The sequence below is a fragment of the Chiloscyllium plagiosum genome, unplaced genomic scaffold (genome assembly GCF_037043375.1).
Source record: "Chiloscyllium plagiosum isolate Xiang-an unplaced genomic scaffold, Cpla_swu_hap1 HiC_scaffold_3, whole genome shotgun sequence".
NCBI lineage: Eukaryota > Metazoa > Chordata > Chondrichthyes > Orectolobiformes > Hemiscylliidae > Chiloscyllium > Chiloscyllium plagiosum.
This window is the reverse complement of record NW_028270141.1, coordinates 120,402,133-120,428,702: the sequence shown is the minus strand read 5'-3', so window position 1 is coordinate 120,428,702 and position 26,570 is coordinate 120,402,133. Positions and strand designations below refer to the sequence as shown.

The 26,570-nt window shown below is 38.8% G+C and overlaps 1 protein-coding gene across 1 annotated transcript in view; it reads left to right on the top strand.

Annotated features, from left to right (window-relative positions):
• sesn1 (sestrin 1) overlaps positions 1-26,341 on the top strand; it is a 126,011-nt gene extending 99,670 nt beyond the window's left edge. Inside the window, 9 exon segments of the mRNA XM_043687097.2 lie at positions 14,271-14,336; positions 14,663-14,863; positions 17,673-17,855; positions 19,146-19,400; positions 19,698-19,845; positions 20,730-20,845; positions 21,951-22,141; positions 22,224-22,368; positions 25,056-26,341. Of these exon segments, the coding sequence (XP_043543032.2) occupies positions 14,271-14,336; positions 14,663-14,863; positions 17,673-17,855; positions 19,146-19,400; positions 19,698-19,845; positions 20,730-20,845; positions 21,951-22,141; positions 22,224-22,368; positions 25,056-25,142 (1,392 nt within the window). The 3' untranslated portion in view covers positions 25,143-26,341.
• The last annotated feature ends 229 nt before the right edge of the window (positions 26,342-26,570 follow it).

The following is a 26,570-nucleotide window of genomic DNA, read 5'->3' as shown; positions in this document are numbered from 1 at the left end:
AAACAAGTTATTCTTGCAGGTTCCAGAGGTGGAAACCTTGCTGCTGAGCCCTACCTTCCTACACAATGCAATTAAACAAGTTTCAATCATGAGGTTATGTTGGATGTACCAGCTTCAAAATTTAGAATATTTTCTGGCTCATGCACAACGCTTAACTAAACCTTCATCTATCTTCTTCTCTGCAGTTTCCCCCTTTCTCTTCCTCGGCTATTAATCAGAACTAATACTGACCAAAGTCCAAAAAATTACATGCTTTTTATTGTCCATTACTGACTTCATTCCTGTCCTCCGATAACATCTTAACTATATTTTTCTTTATGGTATTTGATTCTAGGTTCTTGGGAATGGTTCTGCTCAAAGCTATTTGAGTACAGCCATGTCTTTCAATGGCTTCACTGTGCTTTCACAGTCACTGTTAGTGTATTCCAGGGGACTTATTAAAATCATTCCTCTTCCACATTTGGCACAGTCAGATCTGCAAATGATTCTTGGGTTTGCTGGTCTCACCAACTTTTGGTGTCTCACTCACCAACCACCTGCTTAATAACACCTGTGGAGAGAAAGCAGAGTCACCATTTTGAGATGCGTGACTCTTCAGGTGTCAATTCTTGGTTCTGAAAAAGGGTCAATGGACATGAAATGTTGACTCTGCTTTCTTTCAACAGATGAGGTAGAGACCTGGTAAGTTTCTCCAGCGATTTCCAGCATCTGTAGTTCTTTGTTTCTCACTTAATATTAGGACAGGTGAGCCAAAAGTTTTTAATTCAGCCTAACTGAAAATATAACTCCATCCTCTTTGGTAACTTTGAGCACTTATACACTGCTCATCCAGATTCTGCCAACTTTTCTGGTTTCCACTCCAACTGTCAGGAAATTTGATACATGTGGTTATTTGGATGCTACTTATGTTATACAATGTTAGAAGAATTAATTCTTCCTGACGTTTGTTAGCATATTAGTGGTCATAGGGATTAAATAGAATTTTTACAGCAACATTGTGCAGTTGATAGGATAACTGTTTAGGTTTCCTGTAATCTCTTTTTCCAAGTCCTGAGAATGAAATTACAATAAAGACCTTTTTTGTTTGTCATCAGCAACAAGTGGACACAGTAGGGAGGAGAACTGGGGACTTATACTTGAGCATGGATGATTCAAATAAGTTTATTTGAGTACATTATCAAAGTACCTTTTAATTCCCTGGTGGTTTAGCACAATAATTAATTGGTTTGGAAGAAAGGTTGGAAATAGTCCAAGTGGAATGCATTCGTTGATCTGGATCATATGAAAAACATTTTTGTACCTTGTTTATCAATAATCCTTGAAAAGTCATATTTATTATCCTTTCCTGGTTCCCTTGAAGGTATTGGTGGGCCTTCTATTTGATCTGCTGTAACCTTTGTGATGATGCTCCCACAATGGTGTTGGGTTAAAACTGTCTCAGGAAAGTAACTCCATGATATTACTGCACTGCATCTTGTAGTTTAGATATTTTCTAATCAACCAGTTCAGGGATGATATTGCATGCCTCTGGAGCAGATTATGCTTGGATCTCCTGGATCTCCAAAGTTATGGTGAAGGAAGTGAAATTTGACACTGGTTGTGATTATGATGATCTAGACCAAAGCAGTTTGCTTTTTGGTTTGGAATCATGATGAGCTTCTATAATGGTGGTGTTGAATGGGGGAGTATTCTATTACACTACCGAATTAAGTCTTGCAAATGCAGGAGGCTTGTGCCTAATCAGTATCTCTGCTTTTGTTGATTAAATATGGCTGATACACTTCAAATTCTGGCCTATGCAGTTTGAAAGGGGAGAAATTGGAATCAGGTGGAACAGGATTATAATTACAAAGACATGAGAGAAGAGCTGGCCAGAGATAGGTGACAAGGTAGCCTAGCAGCAATGGCAAGAGGTTCGGGGAATAAATTGGGAGGCACAGCAGAAATTTACTTCAAGAAGAAACATACTAAGGGGAGGGTGAGGCAATCGTGGCTGACAAGGGAAGTAAGGGACAGTATAAAAGCAAAACCATAGGATATGAGAAGTCAGATGATTGGGAAGCTTTGTAAAAACCAGTAATGGACAATGTTTCAAAAAAAAAATGTGAGGGTAAGCTGACAAGTAATATAAAAGAAGATTGCAACAGTATTTTCTTTGATCTATACAAGATAAGAGAGAGGCAAAAGTGGACATTGGATAGCTGAAAATGTGGCTGGAGAAGTAGTAAGGGGAAAGAAAGTAATGGCAGAAGAACTGAATAGCTATTCTGTATCAGTTTTCACAATGGAAGACACCAATAACATACCAGTACTTCAAGAGAATCAGGGGACATCAAGGGACAGACTTCGGGGGGGTTTAAACTAATTTGGCAGGGGGATGGGATCCAGACTTGTAGTCCAGCAAGTAGGCTAGCTGTTTGTCAGGATGTCCAAGAATGTAGGGAGGCTGTGGAGAAGGTAGCACTGACAGGGAATACTTGCGGACACAGAGATGGGCTCAAGTGTGTATACTTCAATGCAAGGAGTATCAGAAATAAGCTGGGTGAACTTAAGGCGTGGATCGGTACCTGGGACTACAATGTTGTGGCCATCACGGAAACGTGGATAGAAGAGGGACAGGAATGGTTGTTGGAGGTTCCTGGTTACAGATGTTTCAGTAAGATTAGGGAGGGTGGTAAAAAAGGAGAGGGGGTGGCGTTGCTAATTAGAAATTTATAACGGCTGCAGAAAGGCAGTTTGAGGGGGATCTGCCTTTGGAGGTAGTATGGGCTGAAGTCAGAAATAGGAAAGGTGCAGTCACCTTGTTGGGTGTTTACTATAGGCCTCCCAATAGTAGCAGAGATGTGGAGAAATAGATTGGGAAACAGATTTTGGAAAGGTGCAGAAGCCACAGGGTAGTAGTCATGGGTGATTTCAACTTCCCAAACATTGATTGGAAGCTCTTTAGATCAAGTAGATTGGATGGGGCGATGTTTGTGCAGTGTGTACAGGAAGCTTTTCTAACTCAGTATGTAGATTGCCCGACCAGAGGGGAGGCCATATTGGATTTGGTACTTGGTAACGAACCGGGACAAGTGATGGGCTTGTTAGTGGGTGAACATTTTGGTGATGGTGACCACAATTCTGTGACTTTCATCTTGGTTATGGAGAGAGATAGGTGCGTGCAACAGGGTAGGTTTTACAATTGGGGGAAGGGTAAATACGATGCTGTAAGACAGGATCTGAGGAGCATAAGTTGGGAGCATAGGCTGTCAGGGAAGGATGTCGTGGAAATGTGGAACTTTTTCAAGAAACAGATACGATGTGTCCTGGATATGTATATACCTGTCAGGCAGGAAAGAGATGGTCGTGTGAGGGAGCCTTGATTGACGAGGGAGGTTGAATGTCTTGTAAAGAAGAAGAAGGGGGCTTACATAAGGTTGAGGAAACAAGATTCAGACAGAGCATTGGAGGGATACAGGATTGCCAGAAGGGAGCTGAAGAAAGGGATTAGGAGAGCTAAGAGAGGGCATGAAAAATCTTTGGCGGATAGGATCAAGGATAACCCCAAGGCATTTTATGCCTATGTGAGAAACATGAGAATGACGAGAACGAGGGTATGTCCGATCAAGGACAGTAGTGGGAGACTGTGTATTGAGTCGGAAGAGATATGTGCGGTCTTGAATGAGTACTTTTCTTCAGTATTTACAAACGAGAGGGACCATATTGTTGAAGAGGAGAGTGTGAAATGCACTGGTAAGATAGAGGAGATACTAGTTAGGAAGGAAGATGTGTTGGACATTTTGAAAATCTTGAGGATAGACAAGTCCCCCAGGCCTGACAGGATATATCCTAGGATTATGTGGGAAGCAAGACAGGAATTTGCAGAGCCGTTGGCAATGATCTTTTCGTCTTCACTGTCAACAGGGGTGGTACCAGGGGACTGGAGAGTGGCGAATGTTGTGCCCCTGTTCAAAAGGAATAGGGATAACCCCGGGAATTACAGGCCAGTTAGTCTTACTTCGGTGGTAGGCAAAGTAATGGAAAGGGTACTGAGGGATATGATTTATGAGTATCTGGAAAGACACTACTTGATTAGGGACAGCCAGCACGGATTTGTGAAGGGTAGGTCTTGCCTTACAAGTCTTATTGAATTCTTCGAGGAGGTGACCAAGCATGTGGATGAGGGTAGAGCAGTGGATGTAGTATACATGGATTTTAGTAAGGCATTTGATAAGGTTCCCCATGGTAGGCTTATGCGGAAAGTCAGGAGGCATGGGATAGAGGGAAATTTGGCCAGTTGGATAGAAAACTGGCTAACCGGTCGAAGTCAGAGAGTGGCGGTAGATGGTAAATATTCAGGCTGGAGCCCAGTTACAAGTGGAGTTCCACAGGGATCAGTTCTGGGTCCTCTGCTGTTTGTAATTTTTATTAATGACTTGGAAGAGGGAGTCGAAGGGTGGGTCAGTAAATTTGCAGATGATATGAAGATTGGTGGAGTTGTGGATAGTGAGGAGGGCTGTTGTCGGCTGCAAAGGGACTTAGATATGATGCAGAGCTGGGCTGAGGAGTGGCAGATGGAGTTCAACCCTGCAAAGTGTGAGGTTGTCCATTTTTGAAGGACAAATAAGAATGCGGAATACAGGGTTAATGGTAGGGTTCTTAGTAAGGTGGAGGAGCAGAGGGATCTTGGGGTCTATGTTCATAGATCTTTGAAAGTTGCCACTCAGGTCGATAGAGCTTGTAAGAAGGCCTATGGTGTATTAGCGTTCATCAGCAGAGGGATTGAATTCAAGAGTTGTGAGGTGATGTTGCAGCTGTATAGGACCTTTGTAAGGCCACATTTGGAGTACTGTGTGCAGTTCTGGTCACCTCACTTTTGGAAAGATGTGGAGGCTTTGGAGAGTGTGCAGAGAAGATTTACCAGGATGTTGCCTGGAGTGGAGAATAAGTTGTACGAGGATAGGTTGAGCATGCTAGACCTTTTCTCATTGGAACGGAGAAGGATGAGGGGTAACTTGATAGACGTGTATAAGGTGATCGGGGAATAGATAGAGTAGACAATCAGAAACTTTTTCCCCGGGTACAACAGAGTGTTACAAGGGGACATAAATTTAATGTGAAGGGTGGAAGGTATAGGGGAGATGTCAGGGGTAGGTTCTTTACCCAGAGAGTGGTGGGGGCATGGAATGCGCTGCCTGTGGGATTGGCAGAGTCAGAATCATTGGCAAACTTTAAGTGGCAATTGGATAGGTACATGGATGGGTGCTTAAGCTAGGACAAATGTTCGGCACAACAACGTGGGCCGAAGGGCCTTTTCTGTGCTGTATTGTTCTATGTTCTAGACATAAATAGTGGCCATCACTAAGGAGAAGGTGCTGGGGAAGCTGGAAGATCTGAAGGTGGATAAATCAGATGGACTGCACCACAGAGTGGAAGAGATTGTAGAGGCATTGGTGGTGATCTTTTAGGAATCAGTGGAATCAGCGACTATCCAAGAAAACTGAAAAATTGTTAATGTAACACTTATATTTATGAAGGGAGGATGGCAGATTATAGGCCATTTACCATGATGTTGGTCATGATAAGATTTTGGAATCCATTATTAAGGATGAGAGAACATGAAAGTATATAGTAAAATAGGGCTGAAGTAGCACAGTTTTGTCAATGGGAGGTCACTCTTGATGAATCTAATAATCCTTCGAGGAGGTAATAAACAAGTGAGACGAAGGAGAGCCAATGGACATGATCTATTTGAATCTCCTGAAGGCCTTTGACAAGGTGCTGCACAGGAGGTTGCTAGATAAGATGAGAGCCCATAGCGTTAGGGGCAAGGTACTGGTGTAGATAGAGGAGTGGCTGACTGGCAGAGAGTGGGGAGCCAGGGGTTCTTTCCAAGATGGTAGTCTGTGACTAGTGGAGTTCTGCAGGGATCAGTGTTGAGACTGCAAACTATTTACATTATGCATTAACAATCTGGGTGAAGGAACTGAGGGCATTGTTGCTAAGTTTGGTTATTACACAAAGATAGATGGAGGGCCAAATAATGTTGAGGAAGCAGAAGACTGCAGAAGGACTTGAACAAACAAAGAGAATGTGCAAAAAAGTGGCAGATGGAATACAGTGTGGGAGAGTCTAAGGTTGGAAGAATAGAGGCATAAACTATTTTGTGAACGGGGTAAGATTTCAGGAATCTGAACCACAAAGGCACTTGGCACTCCTCGTTCTTAAGGCTAGTATGTCAGTTCACTTAACAATTAGAAAGGCAAATCGAAGTTAGCATTTAAAAGGGCTAGAATACAAGAGCAGTGAGGTACTGCTGAGGATCTATAAGGCTTTTGTCAGACTGTGTTTGGAATTTGTGAGTAGTTTTGGAACATGTATCTAAGGAAAGATGTGCTGGTTTTGGAGGAGGTCCAGAGGAGGTTTACTGGAACAATCCCAAGGATGAAGGGCTTGTCATATGAGGAACAGTTGAGGATTTGGGGCCTGTACTTGATGTAGTGTAGAAAGATGAGGGGTGATCTTGTTGAAACATGTAGAATACTGAGGCCTGAATAGAGTAGATATGGAGATGATGTTTCTCTTCATAAGAAAAGACTAGAACCTGATGGCGCAGCCTCTTTGAAGAACTGAGATGAGGAACTTCTGTAGCAGAGGGTAGAAAATCTGGAATTCATTGCTGTAGAGACTGTGAAGGCCAAGTCATTGAGTACGTTTAAGACAAAGATAACATTGTGATTGGTAAGGGGATCAAGGGTTACAGGAAGAAGACAGGAGAATGGGGTTGAGAAACAAATCAGCGATGATTGAATGGTGGAGCAGATTTGATGGGCTGAATGGTCTAATTCTGCTACTATATCTCAAGGTATATTCCTGCTTTATATGGTATCATAAAGCCCACCTCAAAGTCTTTGAAAAGGGAAAGTTTATTTGTTCAATGCAAATGGATCTTTAGTAGCACTGGCTGTATGGTTAGAGGATACACTTTTATAGCCTGAAAGCATTGTACCATTTAATGCACAGTATAATCTGTTAATGCCATGATCGTTTAATTGTCAGAAATGGCTCGTCCATGCCAGCCAGGTATCCTAAACTAACCTAGTCCCATTTGCCAGCATTTGGCCCATATTCCTGAAGAAGGGCCTGTGCCCGAAACGTCGAATCTCCTGTTCCCTGGATGCTGCCTGACCTGCTGTGCTGTTCCAGCAATAAAGTTTCAACTTTGGCCCATATCCCTCCAAACCCTTCCTATTCATGTAACCATCCAGATGCCTTTGCAATGTTGCAATTGTACCAGCCTCTACCACTTCCTCTGGCAGCTCATTCCATACACGCACCACCCTCTGTGTGCCCTTAGGTCCCTTTTATATCTTTCCCCTCTCACCCTAAACGTATGCCCTCTAGTTCTGGACTCCCCCACCCCAGGGAAGAGACTTTGTCTATTTGTCCTATCCATGCACCCCCATCATTTTATAAACCTCTATAAGGTCACCCCTCAGTCTCCAACGCTCCAGGGAAAACAGCCCTAGCTTACTCAGCCTCTCCCTATACCTCAAATCCTCCAACCCTGGTAACCTCCTTATAAATCTTTTCTGAATCCTTTCAAATTTCACAACATTCTTCAGATTGGAAGGAGACCAGAATTGCACGCAATATTCCAACAATAGCCTAACCAATGACCTGTACAGCCGCAACATGAGCTCCTGACTTTTATACTCAATACTCTTGCCAAACGCCGCCTTCCTATCGATCAGCGACTCTACTTTCAAGGAGCTATGAACCTGCACTTCAAGGTCTCTTTGTTCAGCAACACTCCCTAAGACCTTTACCATTAAGTGTATAAGTCCTGCTAAGATTTGCTTTCCCAAAATGCAGCACCTCGCGTTTATCTAAATTAAACTCCATCTGCCACTCCACAATCCATTGGTCCATCTGATCAAGATCCCATTGTAATCTGAGGTAAGCTTCTTCACTGTCCACTACACCTCCAATTTTGGTGTCATCTGTAAACTTACTAACTATACCTCTTATGCTCACATCCAAATCATTTTTATAAGTGAAGAAATATAGTGGACCCAGCGCCGATCTTGTGGCACTCCACTGGTCACAGGCCTCCAGTCTGAAAATCAACCCTCCTCCACCACCCTCTGTCTTCTATCATCGATCCAATTCTGTATCCAAATGGCGAGTTCTCCCTGTATTCCATGAGATCTAACCTTGCTAACCAGTCTGCCATGGGGAACCTTGTTGGACGCCATACTGAAGACCATATAAATTATATCCACCACTCTGCCTTCATCAATCCTCTTTGTTACTTCTCCATTCAGGCAGTTGGGAGCGTTCTAGAAAACACGTGTGATATGTGCCTTGGAAGGGATGAAGAGAGTTTGGGGAACTGAAAGAGAGACATATGTTGTAGAATATCCAATTTCTGACCTGCTTTAGTATCCATAGCATTTGGGTAGCTACAAGGTCTCCAATAGTTTTATTACATCTATCATGCTCTTGTTTTTTTTTCCAAAGAAAGACTGAGGATACATGAGTTTATCTACATATTTCATAAAATATGCTTCATAATTGCATTAAGAAAATTAATCGTGTTTTTCAGGTACAATAATTAACTTCTATAAGGAAGCTTCCCTCTACATTGCTTCATCTAAAAGTTTTCCTTTATTACACTGAGGCCAGTCTCCTGTTTCAAATAAGAAATAAATACATTTATAATTAAGTATCAGACTTTGTAGACTGCTTAACATTTAATTACACATATCTAAATAGTTTTATTGTTACAAGGTTTTCGAGGCTATCCTAAAGTTAAAATTGAACTAATGATTAGTTCTACACACCTGACAAAATTTTGCTAAAACTTATGCAGTTTTCTCCCTGCTACTTATAATATTTTCTAGTCCACCTGTTCAGAGATGTTATTGCACACCTCTGGAGGAGGTGAGACTTGAATCAGGACTCTTGGATTAGAGATAGGGATGCTATCACACCACCACCACCAGAGTCCTTGCTACCTGCTTAAACATCACTTCAGCAAACCCCAAGCAGCTGAGTGAATTTGACTAATGCATTGTCAAAAAATTAGGAATAGGCTGTGTGGTTCAAACATGTACACTGAATTTTTAATCCTCTTTCCACTTGCTCTCTCCTCTGTTAAATATTCAGTGCATTTGTGAAAATTATTATAATTTAAAATGTCTTAATATACCAAAATGACTTCTCTTTGATTGTGGGATATGGCTGATTTGTTACCCAATCTTTAATTGGGGCGGCTCAGTGGTTAGCACTGCTGCCTCACAGCACCAGGGACCTGGGTTCAATTTCAGCCTCGGGCGACTGTCTGTGTGGAGTTTGCACATTCTCCTTGTATCTGCATGGGTTTCCTCCGGGTATTCTGGTTTCCTCCCACAGTCTAAAGATGAGCAGGTTAGATGAATTGGCCATGCTAAATGCCCAGTGTTAGGCGCATTAGTCAGGGCTAAATACAGGGTAGAGGGATGGGTCTAGATGGGTTACTCTTAGGAGGGTCGGTGTGGACTTGTTGGGCCGAAGGGCCTGTTCCCATACTGTAGGGAATCTAATCTAATCTAATTGCCTTTTGAGGAAAAATCAATGATCGTTTCATGGAATAGTTTATTGGCATACTGACATTGCTGTAACAGTAAAACAAAGCCTTTAGATAATGAAGAAAGCTATTGGGAAGTTCTGATATGCAATTACACTTTTGTATCTGAAAAAAGAAATTAAGTTTCTTAATTCAGTTCTGAAAGTAATAAATGCCTGAACCATGGCAGCTGTAATACAAACAAAGGCCATTTTGAAGTTAGTTCGAGAATGTGACCTTACAGCACATGGAAATATAGCCCATTCAGCCCTGTTTGGACTGATACATATCTTAGTTCCACTTACTGACCTGTGATTCCTTTGTGCACTTGCCAAATTTAAAAAGAAGTTTTGTCTTGACTATTTCCAATCAGAATTTAAAAACTTGGTAGACTTGAGTTAAATGGATATATTACTTTATCACCGTCCAGTTATTCCACCTTTCTCCTAAATAACATACCCTTACACAATAAGTACATGGATCAATATTATCACAAATTCCTTTCCTAAGGAGATCAAATTAAAGCCCAGAGGAGAGATGAAGGAAATTATTTAAATGTAACTGTTTCACAAAGGGTATCCAGAAAATGCAAGCAGTCATGCAAGGAGACAATGGTGGTGGTCCAGCTCTTGTTTTGTGCGGTACCTTTTACCACTTTCTCAAATTGATGAAGGTAGCTCAATGGAAGTTTTTTATACCGACTTCAACAAGGCGGTCAGCAAGGTTCCGCATGGTAGACTGGTTAGCAAGGCTAGATCATATGGAATCCAGGGAGAGCTAGCCATTTGGATACAAAATTGGCTTGAAGGTAGGTGACAGAGGGTGGATGTGGAGGGTTGTTTTTTGGACTGTGACCAGCAGTGTGCTGGAAGGTTCGGTGCTGGGTCCCCTGCATTTTTGTCATCCATATAAATGATTTAGGTGGTAATATAGAAGGAATGGTTAGTACGTTTGCAGATGACACCAAAATTGGAAGTATAGTGGACAGTGAAGAGGATTAGCTCAGAGTACAATAGGATTTTAATCCTATTATAGCGCAAGCAGCTACAAGAACAGGTCAGAAGCTAGGAATACTGAGGCGATTAACTCACCTTCTCACTCCTCAAAGCCCATCTACAAGGCACAAGTCAGCAGTGTGATGGAATACTCCTCACTTGACTGGGCGAGTGCAGCCTCACCAACACTCAGCAAGCTTAACACCATCCAATCCACAGCAGCCCGCTTGATTAGCACTACATCCGGAAGTATCTCCTCTCTCCTCCACCGACGCTCAGCAGCACAGTATACTATATACAAAATACACTGCAAAAATTCACCAAAGATCCTCAGGCAGTAGATATATGGGAACAACACCAACTTCAGGTTCCCCTCCAAGCCACTCACCATTCTGACTTGGAAATATATTGCTGTTCCTTCGCTGTTGCTGGGTCAAAACCCTGGAATTCCCTCCCTTATGACATTATGGGTCAGCCCATAGTAGATGGAATGCAGCAGTTCAAGAAGGCAGCTCACAACCACTTTCTCAAGGGCATCTAGGGATGGGCAATAAATGCTGGCCAGCCAGCGATGCCTACGTGTCACAAATGAACACTTTTTTTTTAAAAACGGGCTGAGGAGTGGCAGTTTAATTTGGATAAATTTGAGGTGTTACATTTTGGTAAGGCAAATCAGGGTAGGCCTTAGGCACTTAATGGTTGTATTTTGGGGAGAGTTGCTGAACAAAGAGACTTTGGGGTAGATGTTCTTACATCCTTAAAAGAGAAGTCACAAGAAGACACGGTAGTGAAGAATGCATTTGGTATGCTTGCCTTTATTGGACAGTGCATTGAGTATAAGAGTTGAGATGTAATGTTGCAGCCGTACAGGATATTGGTTAAATCACTTTTGGAATAATACATTCAATTCCCTACGATAGGAAAGATGCTGTTAAACTTGAAATATTTCAAAAAGGATTTACAAGGACGTAACTGGGGTTGAACAGAGACTAAATAGGCTGGGCTATTTTCCTGGGACAGGATGGACCTATAACTGTTGGAATTTAGATGAATGAAATCTAATCTTTGAAATATATATTTTGAAGGACCTTGACAGGGAGGATGTTTCCCCTTGTGGGAGAGACTAGAACTAGTGGGCAAAGTTTAATAATAAGGGATGGAGGTAAGAGTTTTTTTTTGTTCCCCTGAGGGTTGTTATTCTTGGTGTTCTCTTCCCCAGAGAGATTTAAAACTTGATTTCCAAAAGTCAGAGGGGTGAGGGTTAGACAAGAAAGTAAATTTGAGGCCACAACATGATCAGCCATACATTTTTCAAATGGTGGAACAGACTTACTGAGTGGCTTACTCTGTTCTAAGTTCAGGGTGGCTCGGGATCCGGGTTCAATTCCAGCCTTGGGCAACTGTCTTTGTGGAGTTTGCATATTCTTTTTGTGTCTGTGTGGATTTCCTCCCACAATCCAAAGATCCAAAGGTTAGGTGAATTGGCTATACTCAATTGCCCATAGTTTTCAGGGATGTGTAGGCATTAGTCATGGAGACATGTAGAGTAATAACAGAGGGTAATGGGTCTGGGTGGGTTACTCTTCAGAGGGTCCTGTGATCTTGTTGGGCCAGATGGCCTGTTTCTATACTGTAGGGATTCTATGATTCAAGTTCCATGTTATATTAATTTAAAATATGCCAAGACTATTTACAGTCAGAAATAGATGATAAGATAAATTATGTTATCATAGAATGATATAACAATTGAGGCATTTGCATGGGATTTGGATGATTTAGTTAGAAATGGCAGGGATATGGGGGAAAAAGCAGGAGATTGCTATTAGGTAATAGAAAACAGTGCAGACATGATGGGCCAAATGGCCTTTTCCTGTGCCGTAACAAATCTGAGATTCTGTGGAATGAAGTCCATTGTGTCTGCATCAGCTCTTTCAAAGTATTTCAAAGAATGATGATGCTTCCCCAGCCTTGCAAACCTATCCTTTTCAAACAGTTCCTTTTTGACAGTTACTATTGAATCTGCTAGCCTAACTGACCACTTGTTTTTGGAAGATGGGATAAACCATAGATTATTTGGTGTTTCTTGCATTCCTAAATACAAGTAGATTGCTCAGCCAGTCTAGCACACTGTCATTTGCTGGTCATGGCAGCTCTTATTTTTTTAAGCCAAATCTTTTCTTTTTTTCTCTCTATGACAGGTCCCAACTAAATTGTTTCATGTTATTTAATGTAGATGAATTTAACCCATGAATTGATGTGATGTTTGTTTCTTACTAAATTTTAAGTTGTTAGGCTTAAAATTGAGGGACTTCATTTATGTGGGTTGATTGAAGAATCTGTGTCATTCTCCTTGGGTAAGAAGGAGATTTGATAGAGCTGCTCAAAAACATGACGGATCTAGACAGAGTAGATAGGAAGGAACTGGGAGAAACTGGAAGAAACTGGTTTAGGGGTTGAGAACCTACATACACAGATTTAAGGTCATTGGCCAAAGAACCAAAGATGACATGTTAGGTTTTGTTTTGAGCAACTCTGCTGCTTCTCTGATGCTGCCTGACCTGCTGTGGTTTTCCAGCGCCACACTTTTTTTGACTTGTTTTTATTCAGCTAGTGGTTAGGATATGCAACTGTCTGACTGTAAAGTGGAGGTAGTTTCAATCCTGGCTTTCAACAGGAAATTGGACATGTACTATAGAGAGGAATTTCTAAGTCTGGAAAAAGAACATGGTTGTCAGACTGGCTGAATTGCTCTTACAGAGAATTGGCATGATGGGCCAAATGGTGGCTCTTGTGCTGCAAATTATTCTATTTCTATATTTATGCAAACCTTTGTGTTGCTGCAGTGGTGAAAGGGAGTGGTTTGACAAGCTTTTACCATGTAAATATTGAAAATTGTTACTCTGGAATAAAGTTTTAATTATTGTTGTTGAGTTATTAGCCTCCATTTTTCTGAGCATTATGCTATGGTGTATTGGTTACAGGTGCGTTAAGATTTTACTGATATTTTGCGCTGAAATAACTTGCTACAGTTGACAGATGTTGAACCACTTGCCTTATTTCTAAGTAGTTATAATTTAACGGATGCCAGGTATCTCAACTGATCATTAAACAAGGAGCAGGAGGAACAAAACAAGGCCGTCTCAAAGCAGTTCAGTTGTTGACGCAGTGGTTGTAGAACTGCATGTTCTCGGCACCAGGCCAGTAAATATATTGGAGCAATGCCACAGCCAAGAATTGCAAATGTTTTTGAAATCATGCAATCTCATTTATATAAACTTCAGTATAGCTTTGTATTGTGTATAGATTCGTCTCTGTCCTTTATTGTGGTGAATTGTAGAAAAACTACTGTGAAATTACGTTGCTTCAGTGGGTTTTAATCTTGCGCTAGGAAGCTACTTGAACAATGTGTTCTAGGCAGTGAGCCAAGTTGCTTTAGAACATTCAGCTCACAGCTGATCCAATCTTCATTTCAGTGAGATTGTGGTATTATCAAAAATAAACTGATATCACTAATCTGTGTTGTTGATACAGTTTTGAACTAAGTTGTTTTCTGTTACTCACTTAAGTGGATAAATGTAGGACAAATTATTGATGCTTTGTTCCTCCTTACAACTAAATTAGACATAGTAAGCTGTGTTTCTTATTAACTCAATAAATCTATGTACTGTTATCTCTCTTTCCAGGAAATGGGAGTGAGAATCCCCAGGCCTTTGGGTCAAGGACCAAGTGAATTTATCCCTGAGAAAGAAGTAAGTATGTTTCTCCAGCAGTTGAGTCTTCACCTTTTAAACTCTAATGTATATGCTGTATGACTCTGACTCTAACTTGGAATGTGCAGCAATGAAGGTAAATGCATCATGGGCTATATGCAAGTATACACTGGAGTAATGCTTGTCAGAATAAACTGTAAAATCCCTATAGCCAATTACCTGAATATCATAACTATTTAAATCTGCATCCACTTATTTTTCTCTGCAATCTATGAGAGACAACAGAAAAGCTTTATTTCTACTGTGTGTTGATGTGAATACAGTGGTCAGTGTGAATACAAGTGAAAATTATTATTTTTAAACAGATCATCCAATTAGGAAGAGAAGATGCAGAGACACGCCTACTGTTCATTGAAGCATTTGCTACTTTGGGTCACCTGGACAACATCACCTTGTTGATGGGATTCCATCCACGGTACCTTGACAGTTTTCTCAAAACCCAACACTACTTGATGCAAGTGGATGGTCCATTGCCATATCATTATCGACACTACATTGCAATAATGGTGAGTTCTTTCAGTAGCATTGTTCAGGTCATGGATGAAGTGTACAATTTCTTGTTAATTCATCATTATGTGAAAAGAAAAGAGCGTAATTAGTCCAGTCCTTAAAGTAATGAATTCAACAGAAGATCAGGTGTAGAAATACTTTATCCATTAGGTATGAAAGCAAATGTTGACATGCACATGATCAAAACTTGCATAACTGTGTTGATTCTTAAATTCTCATTTTGTTTTTATGTTGTTCCATGGCCTTACTCCTCCTGTCTTTGTAATCTCTGTGCCTCCACAGCTCTGATAAATCTGTACTCCTGTGATTTGAGCTTTTATGCATCCTTAATTGTAGTCCGTCCATTTTTGCTGATTTTACCTAATATTACCTAAGCCCTCTTATACCTTCTCTGCCTTGCCACCTCATTTCTTTTTCACTCCTTTAAAGCACTTTTATAAAACCTATTGTCATGATCCACTGGACTATAGCTGAAAATAAAGACCCAGTATTCCTGGAGTAGGAAATGTTAAGATTTAATGAAACTGCTATGTATCCCAGTTTGCCTCTGACTCATTGCTACTCAGGATAAAAGCAAACCTTGTGAGGTTTCTTCAGTGTAATAAAGAAAACTATTTGTTGTAACAATCTTATCCTTAACCAGAGCAGTAGTAGAACAGGATTTCAAATTTCTGTTCTTAAACTATGTACCCATTTTAAAATTCATTGCGCGAACACAATGCATACAGACACAAGCCGACATAACACACCAATAGTAAGTGGTGGGGAAAAATAGAGGAACACAGTTCTGGATCACCAGTTTTTTTTAAAAAAGCATATAAATTTCAACTGGCTGGGTTGGCTTTACATTCCTTTTCTTTCTTTGCTAATCCCTTGTCATTGTTTACGTGTGGTGATCAGTCTTTATTTCACTGGTTATTTGGCTGGACCTTTTCCCGGTGTGCTTTAGTATTCTTCCTCTCAGCAGCTTTTCCCTGTTTTTATGGCAGAGTTGGAAGTCAAGATTTCAAAACAAAGAAACAGAGAGATTGAAGCAGCCTCACTTTGTCAAGTTTTATTCCCATCATCAAATCTGTGTCAAACTGTAACATGACCAATTGCAGGCTTTTTTTTTTTACTATGCTGTGCTTTCCTGAGCCCACAGCATTGAGTGCCAATCGAAAAAAAACAATCAAAAGACTGTCTCCGAACAGAGTTGCCCTGAACACATATGGGACTACTTTTTCTGGGTGCAATGTCCCCAAATTAACATTGTTGCATATGGGTTGGTTAGCTTCACTTGCTTTGCAAGCTGAATTTTTTCTTTGCTTTGTTTGTAAGTAGTGGCCTTTCTTTTTCATTTTCGGTCCATAGCGTGGTCTCTTGTACCATTGCTTTAATCACACTTTTTGTCATCTGACCTAATATTTCCCTATGTGTCGTACTTTACTTTATAATGCTCCTGTGAATTGCTTCAGGGTGCTTTCTATGTTAAAGGTGCAGTATAAATATGTCTTTGTATGCATGGTTTAGCTAGTTACCAAATACTATGATTGTGGTTTGCTTCCTGTTGACAATGTTTATAGCTTAGTAAAATGACACATTAGGCTAGGTGACTTAATGTTTTGCTCCTTTTTCAATAATCTTACTGCTTTTAGGACTTATTGTGATGAAAGCTGGTTTGTTTGTCTCTACTTTTTGGATCCATTGCTTGTTTCTAATCATGAGATTGATGACATTTTCCCCTGCCGTATCAAAGATCTAAATAATTCTTACTTCCTTACCAATACAGACATTGGATTCATACACAGAAGCACAGGTTTATTGCTGTCAAAGCCCTTGTGGAGTCTTTGTCCTGGGCCCACCTATTTTCTTTGCTTGTAGGATGCATTTAAAGATTTAGATGCACTTGGTATTTGATTCAGCTTTAGCGGGTGCCACATGAACACCATGGCTGTCAATACCTAGGTGATTTCTGTTTGCAAGGCTGCAACTTAAGTGATGTGAGAGCTCTTCAAAAAGTCATTCTCACCTTTTTCTTATTTCTTTGGATGGGAAGTGGGACGTTGGAATTTCCAGTTCCAGCTGTGAAGATCCTGACAAAAATTCACTTCCTAGCGTTCTTCCCACATGAACATTTTCCTTGCTAAAATCTAGTAATCTACTTAAGTGCATTTTGTTTTTTGTAAATATAGATCAGACTCCTCAGCATGAAAAAATGGTTTTAGTATTGCAATTTCTACCACTTTAAAATGTTCACTTTTAAACTTGTATCTGACAAACTCAAGTTCAGCAACTAAAAAGTAAGATAAGATTGTTTGTTTGTAAATGTTTAAGCAATATATGTTTCAGTATTCGCAATACATGTATTGTTACTTTTCTTTTGCATGTTTGATTCTGCATTTATGAAAACACAAAAAAGGGCAAAGGGCTATTGGTACATAAGTAGAGTTTTTAAGAGTTCTTTTAATCTGTATTGTGCCATCTTCCCTGCGCATAATTAATGCTAACTCAAATGTTATTTCCTAATATTTGAAAGCAAAATGTAGTTTACTTTGGATTTTGGTGCAGGAATTTCACAACAGAGCACAATATTTTTCTTAGGTTCTTATAGGAAAACAAAGCTCATGTCTATTTTCAGCCTTTTCAATTTTGCCAAAACTGATTTTGTTACTTTAAAATGAGAAGGGAAGCTGTAGTAGAAACATTGTAATGAAAGGCAATAGCAAGTGTATTACAGCCAGTTAGTGTTATTTAGAGGATAAATTCTGATTTATGATAAAATTTCAAATATCTTAAATGTTGGACCTTTGGCTTTATTAACAGGCTGCGGCTCGACACCAGTGTTCCTATCTTGTAAATATCCACGTTAATGACTTTCTGCAAGTTGGTGGGGATCCTAAATGGCTAGCAGGATTAGATTCTGCTCCTCTGAAGCTTCAAGTTTTAAGTGAAGTAAATAAAATTCTTGCTCATAGACCATGGCTTATTACCAAAGATCATATTGAGGTGAGTGAGTTAATATTGAGTAACAGTCTGATTTCAACTTGTGCTTGAATCTATCTTGCACCCACACCCCCAACCAAAGACACATTTGTAGCTTTTTGCCCTCAACTGTATCATAAATATTACTGTTTACAGTCAGAGCCATACCCTTTGCAAAGGATAGCATCTATTATACTGATAATTTCTTTATCTATCTTGATGTCACATCTCCTTGCATTGCATATCCACCATATCCATTGGATAAAACAAAACTGCCTCTGCCTCCCTCCCTCTGTTTACTTTCTCCAACCTCTTGGTCCTCTACCCACTCTTGTTTGAGGTGCCTTTCTCATCTGTAATTTTTTTTCCCTGACAGATTAATTTCCATTAGATCTCTTATGTCTTCTAACCCCTCAATTTCCTTGTGCAGCACCCAAATTTGAACACTAGGTTTGAAGTGTGCATGGTGTAGGACTTTCCACAAAATGTGGTCAAAAATCTTACAAGATCTTTGAAATTACAAAATCAAAAATAACTAAGAATTTGCATTAATAATGCAACAGAAAAGCAGGTATAGGAATGCCATTCATTTAAAAGCCTCAGTGTTGAAGGCAGAGCTTGGTTTCAGAATGGGATTAAAGGGAAAGAGATAAAGAGATTGGCAGCTCAAATTTGAGCCTCTTATGGTTGAAAGCATATTGACAATTTTGTATTAAAACAAATGACCAAAGCATGAATCCAGTTAGAGGAAGAAAGAGTTCTTAGAAGGTTTCAGTACTGGGGGGAGTGCGCAGACACTGGGAGAGGTGAGACTATGGAGAGATTTGAACGTGAGGACAAGTATTTTGACGATTTATTAAATCATGGCCCAATGCAGTGGTATAGCAGCATAGTGAACAAGACTTAGTTTAAGTTGGAATATAGACAACAGAGTCATGGAAAAACTTAAATTTATGGAGAGTATGAAATGATCATCTTTGAGAGTCTGGAGGTATCAAAAGCATAACGAGGGTTTCAGAATCATCTATCTCATTCATTCTTTCTTTCTTTTTCTCTTTCTTTCTTTCTTTCTCTCTTTCTTTCTCTCTTTCTTTCTCTCTCTCAATCCCTCTCTTTTGGCTCTGAGAAAATTAAATGTATTTTCTGGGCAATAAAACCAATATATCATAACTTTAACTTACTAGTGAAGAAGTGACTGGAGCCATACCCTCAATTTAGAGGAATTGAGAAAATTTGATAAAGTTTGAAGAGCATGAGAGAATGATATGAAGCTATTATTAGCATAATTAGGTGAATTTCTCGTCTTTATTTCAGAAACTCCTAAAAGCTGAGGAGCATGGCTGGTCATTGGCTGAGTTGGTACATGTGGTCGTACTACTCACACACTATCATTCTCTTGCATCTTTCACATATGGCTGTGGTATCAACCCTGAGATACATTGTGATGGAGGCCATACATTCCGACTCCCTTCTGTTGGTAGTTGCTGTGTATGTGACTTTACAAATGGCAATGATGTTGTGGAAGACCTACTGAATGGCCAAGAAGGAACCAAAGTAAGCTCAAAAATGGTAAATCCATTTCTTATTGCACGCAAATTACATTAAAAATTCATTTATATGATGGACTTATACAATAAAAACCTAAATTAAAACAAAGTGCCTATTCATGTAAATTTTGGGAACATTAGTTTTCTCTTCCCTTAATACGACTGCCTTTATGTAAAATTGCAATGAAAGTTTTTTAAAAAATCATAATTATCAAGACCGAACTAGTGATCTCAACGACAAAATTAAGTGCTGTTGCATAGTATCACCACTTATTTGAATCATTCATATGATCATTTTAGAAATATTTGTCTTTAACAGGGAACAGAGACCGTTTGTGAGGTAGAAACTCTGATGAAGAAAATGAAACAGCTGCAAGAATGTAGAGATGAAGAGGAAGCAAGTCAGGAGGAAATGGCCACACGATTTGAGAGGGAAAAAACAGAAAGTCTCTATGTAGCACAAGCAGGTGAGAATAAGATAGTTGTGTAGAAGTAATATAAATGTTAATTTATCATCACCTTATGTAAAGATTGTGTTTGCAATTAATTCTGTGGTACAGCTAAAAATGGCACTGAAGATGTTTACTCAATATAGATACATAATGTGGTAATGTTACTGAACTAATAATCCACACATTAAGAATAATGTTCTGGGAATCTGGCTTCATATTTCACCACAGCAGCTGCTGGATTTTAAATTCAATTAATAAATCTGGTATTGAAAGCTGGTCTCCATAATGGTGACCAGGCACTATCATCAGCTGCCATGCCTGCATGTAACTTCAGATTCTTAGCAATGTAATCTCATGAAAGAATAAATCATCAAAAATAAAATAGAAAATGTTAGTTTGATAGTTTTCGTATACACTGGTTATAAATATTTGGAGTAAAATAAGGTATGTCTTTATAGAACCAAGGTTTTGCCTGTAAAATAAGTATATTTTCTAAATTTCCTTTCTCTTCAAATCTGGAGATTTGGAGACATTTGTTCTTATGAGATTGTAAGACATAGGAACAGAAGTAGGCCATTCGCTTCATCGAGTCTGCTCCACCCATTCAGTGAGATCATGGCTGGTCTGATAATCCTTAACTCCACTTACCTTCATTTTCCCCATAATCCTTAATATCTTTGTTAGAATATACTGGTTGTGATCTATGCAAATTATTCTGTTATTTCATTTTAAACTTTTAACATCACCTGTAAAAATTCCTGTGTATTTATTAATAGAATAAAGCTTTAATATTTGTGATTTAAAAGCTAAGATAGTGAAAGTCCATGGTATTAATTGAAGTAGTAGATTCTGTAGTAAGTGAATGACAACATCAGTCTCTGTTTTCATTCCTACCCAAGAAGGTGAAGAAGCAGTGGATACAAGGGATGTTTCTCGCCGTTTTGAAGACCCAACCTACGGTTACAAAGAATTTCCCAGACAGGGCGAGCAAAATGTGCCCACATTTCGAGCTCAGGTGCAATTCTACAATTTTTTTTTTCTCTCCAGTTGATCTAAAATATACCAGTTTGTTGTGCCACACAGTTTTAGCACATGAGCCTCTGTTCATAATTTGTCAATCTATTCATACAAGTTGGGTGAGATGATGAACAAAGACTAGTTTGTTTTCTCCCTCATGGAGCATTTCCCTATTAAAAAGGATAGGACAGGAATCAAACTGCACTAACAATTTTAAACCTACCTAGTGATGCGTTTCTTGTTCATAGTTGTGAGGGACTGTTTAGAGCATGAATGATGAACAGTTATTGAATCATATAAGCATAAGGATTAGGAGTAGGCCATTCATCTCACTTGAGCCTGCTCTGCCATTTAATAAGGTTGTGGATTACCTTATTGTAGCCTCAACTTCACTTTCCCACATATCCTTGATACGCCTTGACTCCATTGTTAGTCAAGAATCTTGTCTATTTCTGTTTTAAAAGAGCCAATCACCCTACCTTCAATGGTTTGAGGTAGAGACTTCCAAAGGTACTCAGTCCTCTGAGAGAAAAAAAAGAGTAACTTCTTGTTTTCAGCAATATCCCCTAGTTCTAGTCCCTCCAGAAGGGAAACATCCTTTCATCTTCGGCCTCTCAAGTCTCAAGGTCTTCTGTTTCAGTAAGGTCATCCCTTCTGTAAGATGATCAAATTACGAATGTTTTCATAATGCTGTGTGCTTGTGGTTGTTAGTGAGTGTTGCCGTTGCACAGAGGAATGATGCTACTGCAGAGGACTTGGAGTGAGTGACATATAAGATTTCTAATGCAATGAGGTGAGCTGGCCTTCTTGCTTTCAGTGAGTCCAACGTCAAAATATTTTAGGAAGATCTCCAACTGATTTAGCAAAAGGATATGATGAAATCTTATTCCAGTACAAAATTTGGGATAGATCGCTTTTTATTTTATTGTCAACATTATTCACCAATCCAGAGTAGTCAATAGGGCATTGTTGTTATTGGTTAAACCAATAGTCTTGGACTTTGGATGGATATTTGTTCTTTCATAAATTTCTTGCTAATGGTACTCATTCATGAATTGCTAAAATGCTAATACTAGATTTTTAACATTGTAATCTTTTCGCAGGATTATACTTGGGAAGATCACGGGTACTCCCTTGTTAATCGTCTTTATCCAGATGTTGGTCAGCTGTTGGATGAAAAGTTTCAGATCGTTTACAACCTGACTTATAACACTATGGCAATGCATAAAGATGTTGATACCTCAATGCTCAGGCGAGCCATCTGGAACTATATCCATTGCATGTTCGGAATAAGGTCAGTTTACAGACATTTCTGTATGATCCCAAAATTTAGAGAACTGCTCCATATAACTAATGTTATCAATTTTTTGTGACAGATATGATGATTATGATTATGGTGAAATTAATCAGCTATTGGATCGAAACTTTAAAGTTTATATAAAAACCGTAGTCTGCTGTCCCGCAAAGACTACAAAAAGAATGTATGACAGCTTCTGGAGGCAATTCAAACACTCTGAGAAGGTATGAAGGCTTAAGATGGAAATTGAGTATTTCTTGTAAAATATAGTAAATTTTTGTTTTAAGATGTCTGATTCCTTCAGTGCTATACATTTTTCCAATATGTTGCTTCAGTCTTAGAAAATGAATACTAGACCATAGACGTAGCAGTGAAGTGGGCAGTTCGACACGTTATGTCTGCTCTGCCATTCAGTGAGATCATGACTGATCCAATAATCCTCAACTCCACTCTCCTGTCTTTTCCCTCCTCTTTAATCCCCTTATTGGCCTGTCAGTTTTGGCCTCAAGTGTTCTTAATGTCTCTGCCTTGACAGATGACTGTGTTTTAAAAAATAAATTCCAGTTTCCCTATCCTATGACAGAAGAAATTCCTCCTCATCTCTCCATTAAATAGGTTACCTCTTGCTCTGAGATTATGCCCTCTGATCCTAGACTGTATCACAAGGGGAGACGAATTCTCAGCATCTAGCCTGTCAAGTCCCCCAAAAATCTTGTATGTTTCAACAAAGTCGCCGTTCATTCTTTAAATTCCATTTCTTTTAAACTGCAAGCCCAATTTACACAATATCTCCTCGGAGGAAGATCCCTTCATATCTGGAATCACCTGAGACCTTTCTGGACCACCTCCAATTTCAGTATATTTCCTTGGGTAAGGGGACCAAAACTGTTCACCGTATTTTAATTGTGATCTGACTTATGCCTTGTATAGTTTTGAAAGCCTTCTCTAATTTTATTTTCCATTCCCTTTGAAAAAAAACATTCCACTTGTCTTCCCTATTACCCACTGAACTTGGATGCTAGCTTTTTGTGATTCATGCACTAGGGCCCCCATATCCTTCTGTGAGTTAGCTTTCTGTAGATGTTCTCCATTAAATAATATGCAGCTTCACTACTCTTCCTGGCAAGTGCATAACTTCATGTTTTCCCATATTATTTTCCATCTGCCAGATTTTCACCTGGTCATATAAACTGTCAGTTTATCCCTCCGTAAACTTGTCATCCTCACTACTTATCTTCCTATTATGTTTATGTCTTACATAAACTTTGTGATACATAAACTTCTTCTATCATCCTAGTAATTTATGTATATTGTAAATAATTGTGGCCCCAGCACTGATCCCTGTAGCACTCCAGTAGTTGCCAACTAGAAAATGCCCCTTTTATCCTGACACACTTCTTTAGTTAGCTAATCCTCTATCCATGCTAATACACTACCCTCAATAGTATGGGCTCTTATTAAGTAGCATTATGCGCAGTACTTTGTTGAATGGGTTTTGGAATTCCAAATACATTGCATTCACTGCTTTCGCTTTATCTATCCTTTTGTTACTTCCTCAAAGAATTCTATCAGGCATGATTTCCCTACATGAAGCCATGTTGACTCTGCTTGATTCTATTCTATATTTCTAAATGCTGTGCTATTACAATGTTTATACGGTCAGTTCTTCTCACTTTAGAAATAGTGTTTAAAATGTTGGTGCTGTGATCGCATTACAGCCAGCATGTTTAAAGGTTTGCTGTTTAAAAACAGCATCCCCAATTTGTCAATCATGTTACAGTGAATTCACATTGATGAAACATGTGTTATAGCAGAACGATCTGTTATAAACTCTTAACATTGCCCAGTGATTTTTTTATGGCAACCTGTTTTTATTTTGTCTCCCACCTTTTTTTTGAACAAAGATGTTATATTGGCAGTTTTCCAGTCCTTTGGAAAGATTGTTACCAATGTTTTCACTGTAACTACTTCCTTTAAAATCCTAGTATGGAACTCATCAAGTCTAGAGGTCATTTCAGTCTTTAGTTTCCCAATACTTTATCTCTAGCAGAAGCTATTTTGTTTCTTTCTCTTCGTCATTTGATTCATTTCTAATACAATCCTCTCTTAAAGTCTAAATGTAAAAGTATCTTTAGCTTTAGCATTGCAAGTTTTGTAATGTTGACTGTAGTGGGGACATTTCAAGTTCAGTTCCCACATAGTTCCCTGTAGACATCATAGCACGGGTATATGCAGTCCTTTTTGTTTTGAGATTTTAAACTACATTTTTCTAGAAAGTTTAAATGGTATGTAATACCTCATTTCAAATTGATTTAATATTTCCATACAATAGCTGTAGCTGCCAGAATTTTGAAAAAGTCTTAGCACTTTCCTTTAACTCTGACCAAATTCTTCCAGTGAAGTTGAGGCAACTTTGTGAAATAAAAGTTGAATTGCTACAGTTGACCTCATTACATCTAGATGAAAATCTCTCACCAGGAATTCTTACCCTATTTTATTATGCAGTGACCTCTACTTGAGGTACATATCAGAACAACTGGTGAGGATATTACTGGGGTTCTATCTTGTTGGATTTGTAGACAAGTGGCCTGCTGACAGACTTTACCGTTTCATATATATGAAAATGAACTTGCATTTATATTGTATGTTTTTTTTGACGACCCTGGGATCTCTAAGGTATATAACTAATGTGGCTATATTTTAAAAAAAATTTCACTGTAACAATTTGACTGGTAGTGGCATTGGGTTATGTTAGTGTATAGATTGAGTCATGTCTTTCACGGAGTTCTCAATATAATAAATTCTGAATTGAATTGATTTATTTTAATGTTAAATTGTTCTTTTTCCCTAACTCTTTCAATTGTCACTTTTGAAAGAATTTGTTTTTAGAACATGTTTTTCCTTCCTCTAGATTCATGTGAATTTGCTTCTTATGGAAGCTCGAATGCAGGCAGAACTTCTTTATGCTTTGACAGCCATTACACGATATCTAACATGAAAAGCCTGCACTTTCATAAGCATCCATTCTCATTGAAGGAATTGCCAGTCATTTGAACCAAAGTAGGCAAATTATCCATAAATTCCATTGTGCCATAACACACATCATGAGAAAAGTGTTACTACTTGGTGCATAGTGGCTTGCCTGTAACTCTGGACCTTTCACCAAAGGAGCAGAATGGAAGACTGTGAAAAACCAATGTGCAACCTGAGTATTTGATCATCTGTGTGTGTTTTGACAACACAAAGTAATTTCTAACACTTACAATGATTTGCAGCAATGCAACAAGCTTATATGCTTTTGTCTTTTTAGACTAGGTTATAATGTGTGGTTGCTGTAGGTAACTGGAGTTGGAGTATTTTTTTTAAAAAAAATTGGGGTCTGGAAGATTTGTATCTCTAGGACCTTTTTCTATACATTGGAAGTTGTTGGTGCTGCTATTCCTGTCAGTGGTTGCTGCAATTGCTGGCTGGCCCTGTTGAGTTAAGACTATCGATCTGAATACTGCAGCTACCTGAGCCTGTATTGTGAACTCCAGTGATGAGTCACAGTTTGAGAGACTGTACTGACATTTATAATTGTTAGAATTCTAACACATCGCTGTATAATTTTTGAAATATGCAAGTAATTCTATAACTTGTATTCTGCTGTAAACCTGCAGTGTGATTCTTTTTACATTTGTTTCAAAGATTGATGTAGTAGTGTTAGATACAATTCAGTTTTACCCAAAGTATTGTCTTGAGACAAGAAATGTATTTTGAGTTTCTGTCTTCCTTGCAAAATTTACACACTGTAATGCTTTATGAATGTTTTGTATTACAGTTAATGTTTATAACTATTGCTATTTGTGAGAGAAGGTTCCGTTACCTCTAGCACAGTAAAAGTTTTCTGTTACTAGTAGCTTTGTCCGGAAGCATGATTCTAGGTGACAGGACAATAGTTTTTAGAATTACAGCACAAAGACATAATTGTTTTTTTTAATGTGATATTTTAACCATCAACAGCTTATCTAACAAAGCTGGAAATGTTTTGTTTACTGATGACCAGTACTTGATTAAAAATATCAGCATGAAGTCTTTTCTGTTTTCATAGGTTTTTCATCAACTTAGTGGTTGTAATACAAAATATTAAACTTGTTTTTTTAAAATAAATGTCAGTATTGACATTTCAAATGAATGAAATAAAATTTGTTGCCAATGTACCTGTTTCAGTAAATTGCCAGATATTATTTTAGTTAATATTTAACAGATGCAGCAAACTCTCTCAATTAAAACTAATTTTGGATTGTGCAGAATAGCATTCAAATTTTTTTAAAATCCCAGTGAAATTGTAATGTCTAGGAAGTCATTTATGCACAGCAGAACCTTTCTTGTCTGAGGCCACTTGTAACCAGAAACTATGAAAGTGTAGTTGATGAGCAGTGAAAGC